Here is a 17889-nt window from a genome sequence, read left to right on the forward strand (position 1 = left end):
TTTTTAATGGTTGATGTTTTGTTGTGTTTTTCATATTTTGTCGGGAGTCGTCCAGAGTGGCTGGGGCAACCCAGTCACATGGGCGGCATATAAATAATAAAATAAGTATTACAAACGTAGTTTTGAGCTATTGAAAGTCTGTGTGTCATAGAAACCAGTCCATCAAAAGGTATCCTGCTCTTCAGCCAAATGGGTAGCGACCCCTTCCGCCTCCTGAAAACATTGCAAATAAACGCAATTCGCATTTCATTACGTGTAAGACAACTTCAAAATAAATATGTAGTGGGAATAAATATGTAGTGGAATTTTTTTTTTTTCATTACAAAAGGATGTATATTTACACAGAGGAAGCTGAGCAACAACTATTATCCAGCTCAAAGAGGTTTACAACTCCTCGGTGCAAAGTCTCTAAAATGGTTAGAACTACAAAAAAACCTCAAAGGTTTTCCCCATTTTTTCACAAAACAGTCGTTCTCCTTTCCCCTTCTTTATGTCTTCATCTTCCTTAGAACTACTGCAGGTCATTTGGTAAACATAACAGCTGTAGATCCTGCTGGGCTTCTGTTCTATGTGCACAACTATATTTCTGTCAAAGTAGACTTCATGGTTGTAGGTCTGCATGGAGAGAACAAAGAAAACAGTAATTTTCATTTCAGGTAGGCAGGGTGGGGAAGGTACTCCTAGGACACACAGGGCTTTGCGGTGAACAACACCTCAGATATGACATCCCTCTGCATCAAGCAAGTTATTACATGAAGCTTGGGCTAACCAGTGAATATAAGCTCTACTCCAGAGTGATGGGGAACCCATGGCCCCCCAGATGTTGTCGGAGAACTCCTTCCATCATCCCAGACCATTGGCCATGGCAGGGGCTGATTGGGACTTGGGGATTAGGTGGAGCCTCAGCTGCACAGCTGTCAACTTACAGATTTGAAAATAAGGGACCAGCAGCCAAAATAAGGGATTTTAGTCAACCAGCAGCCAAACGAAGCCTCAAGCGGTGGTTCCCACAGCGCAGCAACCCAGCAAAGGGGATGCAGCAAGGAAAACCATCGTCACCTCTCCGCTGGGAAGCGCTGAGCAAAGGCGAGTCCCCAGGCAACGTGGCCGATTTGATTGGCACAAGGCATGGAAGCTCCACCCCCCAGTTGTTCTTAGACTCCTTATTGGGTGAGCAACGCAGCCAAACAACACAGTTGGAGCCTACCTCCTCCCTGGCCGGAAGGGAGGGAGGGAGAGGAGCTGCTTCCTTTGAAACCCGGAAATTTAAGGGACATCATCAATAAGGGACAGCAGCGGGACATGGCACTGGGATAAGGGACTTTCCCATCAAATAAGGGACGGTTGACAGCTATGCTCAGCTGACAGGGCAGGGAGGAGAGAATGAGAGGCAGGAGAGCAGAGACAGAGGGAGGAGTCTGCTCCTCCTGTGATGCAACAGAACTGGCAGCTGCTGAAGGCAAAAAGCGGCTGGATGGAGGCAGCAGCCCGTTGGGGGCGTTTTGTTCAATCCACCAGCAAAGCGCTCATTGTCAACAGGTAAAGGACCCCATGGCGGTTAAGTCCAGTCAAAGGCGACTGGGGTTGCGGCGCTCATCTCGCTTTCAGGCCGAGGGAGCCGGCATTTGTCCACAGGCAGCTTTCTGGGTCATGTGGCCAGCATGACTAAACTGCTTCTGGCGCAACGGACACCGTGAGGGAAACCAGAGCGCACGGAAACACCATTTACATTCCCGCCACAGAGGTACCTGTTTATCTACTTGCACTGGCATGCTTTCAAACTGCTAGGTTGGCAGGAGCTGGGACAGAGCAATGGGAGCTCACCCCATCGCGGGGATTCGAACTGCGACCTTCCGATCAGTGAGCCCAAGAGCAGGGGTCAGCAAACCTTTTCAGCAGGGGGCCGGTCCACTGTCCCTCAGACCTTGTGGGGGGCCAGACTATTTTTTTTTTTTTTTTGGTGTGGGGGAAATGAACAAATTCCTATGCCCCACAAATAACCCAGAGATGCATTTTAAATAAAAGGGCACATTCTACTCATGTAAAAACACCCAGTCTGTGGGCTGGATTTAGAAGGCGATTGGGCCGGATCCAGTCTCCAGGGCTGTAGTTTGCCTACCCATGCTTAAGAGGCTCAGTGGTTTAGGCCACAGTGCCCCCCACGTCCCAGGAATAGCTAGAGGAGCAAATCAAGCTTCCTGCCCCCAATCAGCCCTCTGGGTCTTTATGGAACAGTGGGACAACTGTCACATTTGCAGCCATGCCCAACAGGAGATGGGGCAGGTGGTGGGAGGGGCGGCAAATTACTGCACCAGATCCAGCAATCGGGTCCACATCGGGCGCAGTGCCATCACTACAGCAGGGATGCTGTGAGTGGCACTTCCACCTGCTGGCCTGCTTGGAAGGGGGAATTCTGGCAGAAATTGGCCAGAAGTTGGCCAGCAAAGTAGGGCTGCGGTTGGATTTTTCTTTCAATAAGTCTACTGCACTCAGAAGCGTATAATATTGAGCACGTATATCAACTATTTTTTTGGAACATCACTGATGCATACTTGATAAATCTTTTTCTTTTCTTTTTACCTATCATCCCTGACCACTGGTCCTAAAAGATAGAGATGATGGGAGCTGTAGTCCAAAAACAGCTGGAGACCCACATTGGGGGGGGGGGGACTACTACTCTAACCAGATCTCAGAGAATCCCAGCCTTCACTTCCTTAATAAAAAAAGTACCATATTTTTCGCTCTATAGGACATATACTTTTCCCCCTCCAAAAATTAAGGGGAAATGTGTGTGCGTCCTATGGAGCGAATGCAGGCTCCTTGGCTTCAGCGATAGCAACGCAAAGCCTCCGAAGTGCAGAGGGAGCGCTCCCTCCGTGCTCCGGAGGCTTCACGTTGCTTTCGCTGAAGCCTGGAGAGCGAGAGAGGGGTTGGTGCACACCAATCCCTCTTGCTCTCCTGGCTTTGCTTCGCTGGAGAGGTGCTGCGCAGCTTTCGCTCTCTGTGCAGCGCCCCTTCAGCGAAGCGGGAGGAGAAATGGAAGGGGCTCGATTTCTCCTGCGGCTTCACTGAAGGGGTGCTGCGCAGAGAGGGGGAGAATCCCCCCCCCCCCCGTTCTCAAAATATTGTCGTCTCTAGGTAAACCTGAAAACTAAAACACCAAGTATTGCTGATGGAGCCTTCGTAGCAGTGATGAACAAGTTACTCAACCCCGATATTAGAGAAGGTTCGGTGTTTTATGTTGTATTGTTCAGTGTTTTATAGAGCTGACCTTTAAAGCCCTAAATGGCCTCAGTCCAGTATATCTGAAGGAGCGTTTCCACCCCCAACGTTCTACCCAGACACTGAGGTCCAGCTTCGAGGGCCTTCTGGCGGTTCCCTCGCTGCGGGAAGCCAAGTTACAGGGAACCAGGCAAAGGGCCTTCTCGGTAGTGGCGCCTGCCCTGTGGAACGCCCTCCCACCAGATGTCAAAGAGAACAACAACTACCAGACTTTTAGACGACATCTGAAGGCAGCCCTGTTTAGGGAAGCTTTTAATGTTTGATGCATTACTTTATTTTTATATTGTGTTGGAAGCTGCCCAGAGTGGCTGGGGAAACCTAGCCAGATGGGCGGGGTATAAATAAATAAATAATAATAATAATAATAATAATAATAATAATAACAGAGAAAAGAAAATAACATATGTCTTATACACGGAAAAGTACGATACGTTAAGTGGGATTATACTCACCACATCCCAAGATTCCGCAAATGGAATGCTCTTAAGTCGAGTCCCGTACTCGTTGCAGTGGAAGTCAAGGTGGGCGTCCCCATCTGCTCCTATCTGAGTAACTGCCACAACGGACAGTAAATTCAGTTCATCTTCATAGTCCACAATTTTGAAAGTCTTATTAAAAACAGGAGCTCGGGTTACTCAGAAAGTTAAGTTGTTTAGCCACAGTTTTTTAAAAACATCTCCTAGCTATTGCACGGGTAAAAACAAACAGACGGAAGACAGGGAACCAGGCAGAGGGCCTTCTCGCTAGTGGCACCCGCCCTGTGGAACGCCCTCCCACCAGATGTCAAAGAGGAAAATAACTACCAAACTTTTAGAAGACATCTGAAGGCAGCCCTGTTTAGGGAAGCTTTAATGTTTGAGGTATTTTTTAAAAAATTTGGAAACCGCCCAGAGTGGCTGGGGAAGCCCAGCCAGATGGGCGGGGTATAAATAAATTATTCTTATTATTCTTATTATTATTAAGTCTAAAATAAGTTTCGTGAAGCTTTTAATGTTTAATAGACTACTGTATTTTAATATTTTGTTGGAAGCCGCCCAGAGTGGCTGGGGAAACCCAGCCAGATGGGCGGGGTATATATAAATACATAAATAAACAAATATTTATCATCATCATCATCATTAGAGAAATGGCTGTAATCTATAAATGGTCCTGTCAACAATTGCTGCCTCTTGCTTTCCAGCCATTTGAGTTTTTGATACTTTTCACTTGGAGCCTCTAGAAGCATGATCTCTCTGTGTGTCTTAGTTGGGGTGCAGTCCCCAAATCCAGGAAAATATTTTAAAGTGTTTCACGGTGAAACGGGCCCAATTCAAAGTGCTGGTTTTGACCTATAAAGCCTTAAACGGCTCAGGTCCGCAATACCTCAAGGACCGCCTCTTCCCATATGAAGCTACCCGGACCCTGAGATCATCTTCCTCGGCCCTCCTTTGTGTGCCTCCTCCTCCAGAGGTCCGGTAGGTGGCAACACGAGAACGGGGCCTTCTCTGCAGTGGCTCCCTGTCTATGGAATGCTCTCCCCAGGGAAGTTTGCCTGGCGCTTTCATTACACACCTTTAGGTGCCAGGCAGAAATGTCTCCTTTTTAACCAGGCCTTTGGTTGATTTGATTGACATCCTATGCCCTTTTAAAATGTGTTTTTTGGGGGAGGGGTTATTGGGTGGTTGTTTTTATTCCAATTATATATTTTGTGGTTTTATATTTTGATTTTGTTCTGTGAACCGCCCTGAGACCTTTGGGTCTAGGGCGGTAGATAAATCCTATAAACTATACTAATGGTAATAATTTAAACCATAAATCCCAACAGCAGGCATACAATGGGTAAAATTCCGCCTGCTTGCGTGTTTTCTCTCTCTTTCTAAATTTGGTAACTGAATATAAATGAACTACAGGTTTTAAAGGCCATGGAGGAACCCTTGCCATGTTTTTCACCCAGACGGTATTCATTTCCATGGAAACAAGGCTGCAGATAGTTTCCAGAAGCGAAGGAATTAGAATTCTTGTGGCTGTGTCATCTCAGCTCCAGTTCCTGATGGGAGGGTGAAAAATGGGTTCCAAAAATAGTTTCTAATGATCCTGGGGGCACACTGTTCAGATCTGTAGTGTTTTGCCTAGGTTGTTTACCGTCCTTTTCCATGAACCTTAGGCTTGCAAATAGCAGAAAATCGGTCGCAGGCATTGCAGTGTGCAGTCAAACCGGACAGTCAGATAACCAAAATGCTCACCGGCCAATTAGATTCCCTGTACATTTCTCAATATCTAGGACAGTGCTAGCCTGACATTTCGCTCGACTAGTATGCCCCATGTGTCATCCCTCCCCTGCGAACAGGGAACACAAAAAGCTGTATTTTTAGCGGAAAGTTAGTTTCCCAGGTGTGTGCTGGCAGATTCCTAGCTGACCAGTGGTGGACTAGAAAACAAAGATATCAAAATGGGGGGAAAGCAAAAGCAAAAGGAATTGGTATACAGTGGTACCTCGGGTTACAGACGCTTCAGGTTACATACTCTGCTAACCCAGAAATATTGCTTCAGGTTAAGAACTTTGCTTCAGGATAAGAACAGAAATTGGGCTCTGGCGGCACGGCGGCAGCAGGAGGCCCCATTAGCTAAAGTGGTGCTTCAGGTTAAGAACAGTTTCAGGTTAAGAATGGACCTCCAGAACGAATTAAGTACTTAACCCGAGGTACCACTGTATAGCAGAGTTCCTGTCATTCCCAGCTTGAACTCAGATACATTTGACAACATTTAAATTAGCAGGGTGTGGGTGGGTGGGTGTTTGTGTGGTTGTACACACGAGTAAGTTATATTTTATATGCACACACAAACGTTTGCATAAAACTATGTTGTACTCAGAGAAGACCCACTGAAATCAACGCACCTAAATCAGTTATGCCCATTGACCTCAATGGTTCTACTCTGAGCAGACCTAGCATCAGATACAACGCAAGTTCTACAAAGCCAACGAGGCTCATTTCACGAGCTGCCTTATTCAAGATCACAGAATTTTTTTGTTACCTCTTGCCCAGGGTCATCATCCAATAGTGTCATACGTTTCTTCACAACTCGGCCAGACGCTGTTACCGTTACAGAGTTCTTAACCTTTGAGGTTAAAATATGGAGACACGAGAGAGAGAGAGAGAGAGAGAGAAAGAGAAATGAGACAAACAGTAAAATTAAGGACAACGCTAACTGAAGTTTTCATTTACTTTTTTGTTTGTTAAATATGGATTTTCAGCAGGTTTCTACTTAAGGACAGGTTGGTTAAAGTTTCAAAACGATTTGAAAAATGCGCACTGCATCTAGAAAAAACACAGACACCGTCTTCTTGGGCGTCTTTGCTGAAAAGATTTAAAGGATAATTACAAAGCATTCAGGAGAATAATGAAGTCAACAGCACATTCTCAACCGCTGCAGCAGAAATACAGACTAATAGTCACTGCACTCCAGAGAAACAGCTTTTAAGCTTGCTGGGTATTTATTTATAGCACAGAAAAGCTAGATAAAGATTCTTTACTGTTGTTTATTCAAAACCACATTCAAAATACTGTTTGAGCTGTTTCTCATCCTCCCTTTATTAGCTATGTTATTTCTCTCTCATAACTATGTCCTAGCTCATTAAAAACAATACAATTCAATGTCACAGTAAACAACATTTAATGGTTTGTTGTGAATGTGCCGATCTAAGCTGTTTGTTTCCTCCCTGCTTAGCGTTATGTCTGAACCAGGGATTAAGATTTGTTCCACAGAATCATACAAGTTAGAAGGGATCCTAAGGGACATTTAGTCCAACCCCCTGAATACAGGAATCACGGCTTGAGAATCCCTGACAGAGGGCCACCCAAGCTCTCTATAAAAACCTCAAATGAATCCACTACTTTCTGAGGTAGTCTGCCCATTTTGCTCCAAACAAACCATGATCAGAAAACCAAGAACAAACCTTGGCTATAGGCTGTGGTTTGCTAGGAGTGGAAACAAACCATAATCCCTGTTTTCGGACAGAATGGTAAGCCAGTTATTGTGTCCCATCCCCCTCCCACCAACGCACAAGAGCTAAGATGATGCAAATTGCTTATGGCTTACTGCAACACGCAACGCAGACGTTCAAACAACAGCATCATATTATGTCGCTAACTGCTCAGTGTTTAGATCTAAGCACCTCTCACGTGGGGACTGTGGTTTGGTAATTAATGTTTCTCCAACATCTCACAGCTCTTCCCCCATTCCTGCTATAAATCAGGAGGTAAATAGCGTACAGGAAGTAAGAGCCATGGAAATCCAGGTTCTAAGCATGAGTGGGGAACCTGTGGCCTGTCATATGTTGCTGGGCTCCTGCTCCCATCTTCTCTGACCACTGAACATGGAGGGCTGGGGCTGATGAGAGCGCCCAAACTAGAAAACATTTCTTCTTTTTAAATAGCTTAAAAACCCTGTTTGAATACCCTGCCTTCACGTTTCCAAGCTTTGTTTGTTTCCAAAACAAAATCTAGTTCTTAGAAAATAAACAATACAGTAGTACCTCTGAAAACGAATGGAATCCATTCGACTTCCAATACGTTTGGAAACCAAGGCGCAGCTTCCGATTGGCTGCAGGAAGCTCCTGCAGCCAATCGGAAGCCACAGAAGACCTTTGGGTTCCAAAGAACGTTTGCAAACCAGAACACTCACTTCCGGGTTTGCGATGTTCTGGAGCCAAAACATTCGACTCGCAAGGCGTTTGGGATCCAAGGTACGACTGTAATAACAATAGTTATTTTTAGCTCAGAGACTAAACCATTTAGCAACTTACAAACAAGGGGCAAATCCCATCTTTCTCTGATGTTAGCAACGTTTCCTTGATAGGCTTTGACAGCACGCATTTTCTCCTCAAGGAGGATTTTCGAATGTAGCACCGCTGTAATTTCAAAGCTGCCTGACCCCTTATCTGAAAAAATTGCCCTATATGTCGGCTTGTGAGCCGCACCTTAACTTCAGGTCTTCAGGTGCAAGTCATGAATAACTCATGGTGAGTTTCTAGGTCTTTTCAATGGTACGTTTTTGTGACCTGCTTCCATGCAACTACTTTCAGATGCAATGGAAACATTTTAAAGCCGCACATCCCTAAACAGTTAAAAGCTTCAGCATAGGACCAAGCCTGCCTCTTGCTACACAATGGCCACAAAGGATTGATTCACACTCATGAATCTTCATCACCTGATAACCATTCATGCATCCAGCTCAAAGTTGTCTCCACTGAAAGGTACTGACACAGGTGAACAGAGAAGTTATGACTGTGAATGAGTGAGGAAGCTGCATGTGTGAACCAGCCCTAAATGAGACTTAATTTTTCCCCATCTGAGCTAGAGCTGAAATGAGAAGAATGGTCTCTACAATATACAAATTGCACAAATAAAAAAGTTTAATAATAATAACAACAACAATCCAGGTTTGTTGTTACATTCTCACATTATTTCTCCTGTTGGCCTGTATGACAAAGTCTTCCGTAACTTCCTGCTGTTCTGCGTTCTTTTCCGATTCCTTCAGCTTCAAAACTCTGGTTGAGAAAAATGAAACCAAGAGAGTCACATTCATAGGAAGGTGTGACGGGGAAATAAAACACTAATTTCATAGCCACTACGCATTCTGAGATGGAGCGATGAAGTCAGGAACCAGCACATTTTTAATAAGCACATATCTGGCATCTTTTGGGTGGCAGCATCAGAACTTGCCATATGTCAGACCGTACAAAGCTGCTTCTTGTGTTCCTGTGTGTAATGGTGGTATCAAAGGGCATGATCCAGGACTCTGTTGCATACATGCGAGTGCACACACAGGTAAAACATTTCTACTTTAATTCTTTCATTCTGAGAATCCAGAAATTAATCACCTTTGAAAATATAAACTGGAAGATCTAGCTACATGATATTGCTATAAATTCATGTTGGGTGATTCAAGATCATGATAAACAATGAACCTCCAATAAATAAATAAAGATGATAAACAGGATGCCTCCAATAAGCTTGAAGGCAACAACCCACCATTGATACATGCCTCTGCCTCTCAACATATAGGTTCCATTTAGCTATCACGGCTATGAATTTGCCTAACCCTTTCCAAACGCATCTATAAGGACACGGAGACCTTGGTCAATCAGAAGTTCAGCTTGGACAGCTAAATATAAAAGGTAAAGGACCCCTGGACGGTTAAGTCCAGTCAAAGGCAACCATGGGGTTGTGGAGCTCATCTCGCTTTCAGGCCGAGGGAGTCTGTGTTTGTCTGCAGACAGCTTTCTGGGTCATGTGGCCAGCATAACTAAACCACTTCTGGCACAACGGGACACCATTAGGGAAACCAGAGCGCATGGAAACACTCTTTACCTTCCCGCCAGAGCGGTACGTATTTATCTACTCGCACTGGTGTGCTTTCGAACTGCTAGGTTGGCAGGAGCTGAGACAGAGGAATGGGAGCTCACCCCGTTATGGGGATTCAAACCGCCGACCTTCTGATCGGCAAGCCAAGAGGCTCAGTGGTTTAGACCACAGCGCCACCTGCGAGCTTGGACAGTAAATCCCTCAATGAAGACTAAAGAACGACGGAGTCACAGGTAGGCACAGGCTACTTTCACAGCAAGACTTACTTAATCAAACTTGGTCCCACATGCAGCACTCTTCCAGACGTGTCTGGGTGAAAAGATATCCAGTCAGGTTCCAACGAGGAACATTCCATATCCTGCATACCGTTCTTTGCCTGGAATGGTGAAACAAAACATGTAAGTTATCTCGAACAAACACAGAAGAGACTCCTCTATCTAATGTACACTGAGAAGTTACAGCACGCATTTGTATTCTGATCTTCCTAGAAGGGAGTATGGGGTGTTGTTCAATTTTAGGCATCTTAACATTGGTTTCCACAGTCCAAATTTGCCCCACCTCTCACAGAATGTTGTTCAATATCTCATCCCAGAATACAATCCATTTGGCCAACCTTGCAGTTCTGTTTTCAACCCATATTGACCACTAAGAAATCTATTCCTGGGGGTGGGGGCACAAAGAGTGTAAAATTTGAAATAAAACATGCAATTTTCCATCTAATTTATTACAAGGGTACTTTACCAAAGTAATTTTAAAAATGGATGAGCTACGACAGGTATGAGCCCTTCAGATTTTGATGCCAAAGCAATTAGACTGAAACACAATTTAATGCTTGCCTGTATAAACTAACTGGATACGACACATTCCCTGAATATTTATTTATTTATTTATTTATTTATTTTAAAAAATCAGAGGTGGGGAACCTGTGGCCCTCCAGATATTGTCATGCTCCATATCGCATCAGCCCATAGCTGTCAACGTTTCCCTTCTTTAAAGGGAAACTCCCTTATTCCGGATAGGATTCCTCGCAAGGAAAGGGAAAAGTTGACAGCTATGCATCAGCCCCAACAAGCACAGAGCTGCAATGTAAGTTGCAGTACAAAGTGGGCACCATGTTGGGGAAAGCTGCTTTAAATACTGAACCCACTATTTTCACCCTGCTGCCTCCAAATATTACTGTAAGGTTGCAAGCAAGATGGGCAGAAGATGCGCATCTTTGCAACAGGAAAACAGCCACTCAAAAGTATGTGGCATGCGTCTTGCTCACATTGTGGGATCTTATCCCTAGAATTTGTATTCATGTCTGTGCTTAATCCAACAATACAAGGATGTTTCCTTATATAGTAGTGCCTCGGGTTACATACGCTTCAGGTTACAGACTCCGCTAACCCAGAAATAGTACCTTGGGTTAAGAATTTTGCTTCAGGATGAGAACAGAAATCGCGTGGCAGCAGCACGGCGGCAGCAGGAGGCCCCATTAGCTAAAGTGGTACCTCAGGTTAAGAACAGTTTCAGGTTGAGAACAGACCTCCGGAACGAATTAAGTACTTAACCTGAGGTACCACTGTATACAAACACAAAATAGGGTCCTAATGTTGAACGTGATTCTACATACGTGACTCTATCTTGAAATGGGGCAATCAGGCAAACACAAGTAAAAAATGAGAAATGAATCATGGAAACATAGAATTGTAGAGCTGGAACGGAATTATCTAGTCCAGCCCCTTGCAAATCCAGGAATCTGCAACCTTGAGATTAAAAGTCTCATGCTCTACCGACTGAGCTATCAGGAAATAATGCTGAATGGTTATTTTCCTATTTTACACACCCACGATTTTCTGATTGATATGTGACACTTGAACAGATTTACCAAAATGTGGTCTTTCAATGAACAAATATGGAAGATTCCTCTCTGTTTTTTCTTGTTAGGAGTGATGATGTAATGCCAAGGGTATCCTCCAATTTCAAATGTGTTCTCCAGGGAAGACACTTCAAAAAGCAGATCTGGGGTACCTGAGAATGTTAACATGAACAGCTTCATAGTTCCATTTGTTCTTCGGTAAAGCTTTAAAGATCGGACACACAAGAGTTTACGGCCACTAAACACCGAACGTTTATAGTGCAACAATGATTATGCAGAACCCTGCAACCTTGCATTCAATTAGCAGCACACAAAACAGACACCTGGACAATATACCGTATTTTTCGTTCTATAGGACACACTTTTCCCCCCTCCAAAAATTGAGGGGAAATGTGCTTGCGTCGTTTGGAGCGAATGCAGGCTCCTTGGCTTCAGCGAAAGCAACGCGAAGCCTTTGGAGCGCAGAGGGAGCACTCCCTCCACGCTCCAAAGGCTTCGCGTTGCTTTCGCTGAAGCCTGGAGAGCGAGAGGCATCAGTGCGCACCGACCCCTCTCGCTCTCCAGGCTTCAGGGATAGCTGCACGCAGCCCCTCCGGTAGGAAGAGGCTACACAGGGCTAGGGCTTCCTCTTTAGCCCTGCGCAGCCTCTACCGGCAAGACAGAGAAAGCCAAAACAGCGAGCGGGATCCATCCCGCTGGTGGCCTTGGCTTACGCCTCCGGAAGGGAGAGGTTGTGCGCAGCCTGTACGCTGCTCTTTGGGGCTGGGGGGAAAATAAGATTTTTTTTCTTGATTTCCCCCCCTAAAAACTAGGTGCGCCCTATGGTCCAGTGCGCCCTATGGAGTGAAAAATACGGTAATAAAGGCCACAAGAAATCACATTTTCCCTTTACGGATTGTGCTTATTTTATTAATTTGTGAATCGCCTTTCATGTGTGTCTCAGGGCAGTTCACAAGTATAGTATATAAATAGTCAAAAACAGTTTACAAAACAGTACAAAATAACCACTAAGGATAGCTTGCCGGAACAAAAATATCTTCAATTGTTTCCACAAAGTACACATCTTAGGTGCCTGCCAACTCTCATAAGACATGCTGAAAGCCCAGTCGCTCAGAGCTACTGTGGAATGGGCTTCTAGTATTTTAGGAACTTCAAGGAAGAAGTCTCCCGGATAATACAGTGACCTATTTCATACATAAGGGATAATGTGGTCTCCTAAGTAACCTGGTCCTGAGCTGCACAGCGCCTTGTATGTTAGCACCAAAACCTTGAAGATTGCCTGGTAACGGATTGGTTGCAAGCAATATGCTGGCGGGACTTTGCTCCCCAAAGCAGCCTAGCTGCATTCAGAACCCATGTGGAGGACATTGCAGTTATCCAATCTTGCATGGACAGTAGTGTTCAAGCTAGTGCCTGATCCAGGAATGGACATTAACTGTCTTACCAGCTGAAGCTGTTACATTGCATTGTACGTTGCAAATTGCACAGTACAGTCGTACCTTGGTTTTCGAATAGCTTAGTTCTCGAATGTTTTGGCTCTGCAACGCCGCAAAACTGGGAGTGACCGTTCTGGTTTGCAAACTGTTATTAGAAGCTGAATGTCTGACGGGGCTTCCGATTGGCTGCAGGAGCTTCCTGCAGCCAATCAGAAGCTGCACTTTGGTTTCTGAATGTTTTGGAAGTCAACCAGACTTCCAGAATGTTTTGGAAATCAACCAGACTTCCAGAAATGGATTCCATTTGACTTCCAAGGTACGAATGTACTAGGTTTTATGCTCTCCAAAGCCACAGGGGACAGGATAACAGTCCAAAGCTAGAGAGAGAGAGAGAGAGAGAGAGAGAGAGAGAGAAAGGCTGCAATCCTATATATCCTTTCCTGGGAGTAAGCCCAAACAAATGCAGTGGTGCTTACTTCTGAGGAGACACGCAAAGGACTGCATTAACAGTATTAATACAAATTCTAAAACAATTACTATACCAATGCACATAAAAGCAGCAGTTACTGGCAGCGCTAGGGCTTTTTCTAAAACATGAAACTGACCACTTGTGGTAATGAAACTATAACCCTGTAGAAATACCTGTTATTTTAATATTGCAGGGAAGGCCAAAGGGGTATTTTCCCACAATCCCACCTCTGCCGTTCCAGTACTTTTGTCCCAGATCCACCTGGCACACTGTGAACTAAAAGAAAACAAAAGAAACCTGCTTAATTCTTTTGACACATGATTGTTATGTACCATAAAGAAGGCTGATCACCAAAGAATTATGGTGCTGGAGGAGACTCTTGAGAGTCCCATGGACTGCAAGAAGATCAAACCTATCCATTCTTAAGGAAATCAGCCCTGAGTGCTCACTGGAAGGACAGATTGTGAAGCTGAGGCTCCAATACTTTGGCCACCTCATGAGAAGAGAAGACTCCCTGCAAAAGACCCTGATGTTGGGAAGGGGACGACAGAGGACGAGATGGTTGGACAGTGTTCTTGAAGCTACTAACATGAGTCTGACCAAACTGTGGGAGGCAGTGGAAGACAGGAGTGCCTGGTGTGCTCTGGTCCATGGGGTCACGAAGAGTCGGACATGACTAAACCACTAAACAACAACAACAAATGATTGTTCTATTCTAAAGAAAGTTGCTGCACTGTTTTCTCATCTAAGGAAGTTTTAAGTCTGCTTGTTTTTAAGTTATTCCTTGTTTCTAAATCTGAGCTTCAACATTTATCTCTGGAAGCATACACAAAGGAAAAAGGAGCAAGAACCTGAAGCCTAGAAGGGCCTCTCTGTTTGGTCCTCAGAACTCTCCCAGGCCTTGCCCCTCACTGGCCCTTCCTTTGCACCCACAGCGTTCTGGAATGTGATCTTGAACTCTTGATGCCTCTCGCTTGCCTGAATCAGGGCAGTCCAACTTTTCAGACCATGTGGGCCATACAGTGGTACCTCGGGTTAAGTACTTAATTCGTTCCGGAGGTCCGTACTTAACCTGAAACTGTTCTTATCCTGAAGCACCACTTTAGTTAATGGGGCCTCCTGCTGCTGCTGCGCCACCGGAGCACGATTTCTGTTCTCATCCTGAAGCAAAGTTCTTAACCTGAAGCACTATTTCTGGGTTCGCGGAGTCTGTAACCTGAAGCGTATGTAACCTGAAGCGTATGTAACCCAAGGTACCACTGTACTTTGGCAGGGAACCCACAAGATGCACACTGCCTTGTTGGACAGGGGCAGAGGCGAGCAAAGCCAAAATTTGACACCCCACCTCCCCATCCTTTGTGCTGCCTTCCCAAAGCTGTGTAAGGGAGCCCCTGGCCTTTGGGAAGGAGTTGCAAGGCTCTGGTAGGGTCCTAGAGCCCTTCCACCTCCTTCCCAATGCAGGGAAAGCACTAACTAGGCTTTGGGAAGTAGGCAGAAGGACTCCAGGACACTGTCAGGGCCCTCACACCTACTTCCCCAAGCCCAGTGCCTCACTTACCTGGCTTGGGGGTAGGCTGGGGGGTGGAGAGAGTCAAATATTGCCTTGAGGGCCACATGCAGGCCTTGGGCTGTGCATTGGACCACCCTAGTCTGGAGGAAGGACCATTCTAGTCTGGCTGGTTTTGCCTCAGGGTCCTGTCCACCTACCAGCATGAGGAAGGTTGCTCACAGAAGGGAATGTGGCTGACAAACGTTCTGAGGCACTGCAAAATGTTATGGCTAGGATGATACTGCTCGCTCGCTATTTGTTTTTTGAAATATCCAAACATACATTTCATACAATCCTTAAAAATGTTCAAACATACCTACACTCAATCCCACAGATAATTCCTTTTCCCATCACCATCCACCACCCCTCACCCCACCTTTGTGTGTGACTTCCAATCTACTCAATTGCAATTTCTTTCCACTTCTTTTACTTTCTTTCACACACCTTTAACCTAATTTCATGCTTCTTTTTCTATTACACATTGTTATCCATCTTATTTAGTATTCCAGTATTTAAAACGGAACTTGTTTATTCTAATAGGAGTTCTGATTTTTCAATATGGTTTTGCAAGTATCCTTTAAACACCTTCCAGTCCCTGTCTATCTTCTCTTTTGAGATCCTTCCAATTTCTCCCATTGTTTTGGATATATTGTAGTACTCCTATAATTTGGCAATGCAAATTCGTGAAGCGTTCCATATTTTTATTTTTATTTTTGCTCGCTTGCTTTTTGGAACAATGGCCTTCTCCAGCCAGGTGCCCTGCAAACGCCCCGTTGAACACCAAATGCCATTAGCCACATGACCAGTTGTCAGGGATGGCAGAAGCTACACCCCAGCAATCTCTGAAGGGCACATCTCTGCCACCCACAAAAAATAAGTTGACCTCATTTTGTTTCCGTTGTTGTTCTTTTCCCATACGCTTCTTTTGGAGTTCCGTGCAGAGCAAATTCCCCCTCTCTGTATGATTCAGGAACCAAGTTTATGCTTATGTGCAACAGGGGATATTTGTTACTGACTCATATCAATGCCTTTTTAACCTTTGCTTCTCCCCTCCTTCTGCTGCTTCTCCCCAACCTTAAGCATGTAAGCTACGTTACTCTAAAACAACTTCTGCATCGACGGCGCGGTACTGATTTTGCTCGTGGTCCTTTACCTGCTCAGTGATAGCCTGGAAGCTGTACAGCCTGACAAGGCCAGAGCTGTGTGTCACAACCAGCATGTTATGAGACAGCGTGGCGTCTGTCATGCTGTTTCCAAAGATCTGGATTGAGCGGAAAGAAAATAAATGAAGAGATCAGTAGAGGCCTCCTACACTTGACAAAAATCACCAGCATTGGTTAGAAATTAGGACCTGGAGCCATACAGGGTGGTATATACCGTACTTTTCTGTGTACAAGACTAGTTTTTTTACCAAAAAATAATGTTAAAAGGGGGGGGGGTAGTCTTATAAAGGTAAAGGGTAAAGGGACCCCTGACCATTAGGTCCAGTTGCGGACAACTCTGGGGTTGCGGCGCTCATCTCACTTTATTGGCCGAGGGAGCCGGCGTACAGCTTCGGGGTCATGTGGCCAGCAGGACTAAGCCGCTTCTGGCGAACCAGAGCAGTGCATGGAAACGCCGTTTACCTTCCCGCTGGAGTGGTACCTATTTATCTACTTGCACTTTGACGTGCTTTCAAACTGCTAGGTTGGCAGGAGCGGGCACCCAGCAACGGGAGCTCACCCCGTCGCGGGGATTCGAACCGCCGACCTTCTGATCTGCAAGTCCTAGGCTCTGTGGGTTTTTTTTTTTAATAGAATATTTATTAAGGTTTTTAATAATAATACAATAAAGATAAAAAGAAAAAGAAAAAATAATAACAAAAATAAAAATAATTAAAAAAAAAATGCAGATTTTCCATTACTTATTTTCCTTTAACATGTTTCCCGGACCTCCTCATACCTCCCTTTTTTGTATTCCAATTCAATTTGTTAGTTCAGCAAATCCTTACCATTAAATTTTAACCTGTTTCTAAGCCTTTTTTTCTCTCTCTCATATTCCCTTAAAGCATTACAGCTGGAAACCACTTAATTTCTATCCAACATCATTCTAACATTCATTAATTTTGCAATATTTCTGTAGGTAGCCTTTAAATTTCTTCCAATCTTCACCCACAGCGCCGGGGGCAATTGCCCCCATCTTAATTTTGAGTCCCTCAAAATAGGGAGTGTCTTAAACATGGGGGCGTGTTATACATGGGGAAATACAGTAAATTCAATAATAATAATGGCTTCTCAGGGTTTCTAAAACAAGCAATTTGTACCGATCGATGGCTTTACTTTCTGAAAAGAGAAAAGAGGCCAGCTAACCCCTAGGATAGCAGACTTACTTTTTTGTTAAGTTCTAGCATCCCGATGAACGAAAGCGGAAGAACTCTGAACACGGCAAGGAAGAAAAGCACAGACTGCTGGATGCCAGGCTAGGAAGGAACATGCCGGATACAGTTATCACACTTCAGCTTGGGCATGATAGGACAGAGGTAGATACGAATGATCATCTTCTTCCTCAAGCACATATAAAGGTATGCACTTATGATGGTATAATCTCTCGGGAGAGAGCAAGAGGGCTACCGCTCTGAAAACAGATGCACTAGGGGTGTGGATTGGCTTTCTGTACTTCCCGAATTAAGAGGTGAGTGGGGTGATCTGGATAAGATTGCCCAAGTTGGATCGAGCCATTAACAAGCAGTGATAGAAACTGAGATATGAAAGCTAGGAGCTAAAGGGCACCTTAAACCTAAGTTATGTGCTCAACAAAGAATGTCTAGGCGCACTTTTTTTATAACAAGGATACAAAGCTGAAAATGAAAGAACTGCAGCAAAAATATTAGGTTCATTTTTCACATGGTCTAGTCCTTTCCCTGCCAACCCCCTTAATATTATTAAGAGGGTCTTTTCTCCGGTCTTCAG

The 17889-nt window shown here is 44.8% G+C and overlaps 1 protein-coding gene across 3 annotated transcripts in view; it reads right to left on the reverse strand.

Annotated features, from left to right (window-relative positions):
• DCAF17 (DDB1 and CUL4 associated factor 17) overlaps positions 1-17889 on the reverse strand; it is a 29671-nt gene continuing 11782 nt past the window's right edge. For all 3 annotated transcript variants that reach the window (XM_083709540.1, XM_083709541.1, XM_083709542.1), the window contains 9 exons: positions 17310-17399; positions 16095-16202; positions 13566-13668; positions 11497-11639; positions 9893-10002; positions 8722-8809; positions 6295-6378; positions 3735-3890; positions 1-615 (listed from right to left, as the gene is read on the reverse strand). In XM_083709540.1, coding sequence (XP_083565666.1) covers positions 424-615; positions 3735-3890; positions 6295-6378; positions 8722-8809; positions 9893-10002; positions 11497-11639; positions 13566-13668; positions 16095-16202; positions 17310-17399 — 1074 coding nt within the window. In that variant the 3' untranslated portion in view covers positions 1-423. The remainder of the gene's footprint in view (positions 616-3734; positions 3891-6294; positions 6379-8721; positions 8810-9892; positions 10003-11496; positions 11640-13565; positions 13669-16094; positions 16203-17309; positions 17400-17889) is intronic.

Source organism: Podarcis gaigeae, assembly GCF_964106915.1.
Source record: "Podarcis gaigeae genome assembly, chromosome: 1".
Taxonomy (NCBI): domain Eukaryota; kingdom Metazoa; phylum Chordata; class Lepidosauria; order Squamata; family Lacertidae; genus Podarcis; species Podarcis gaigeae.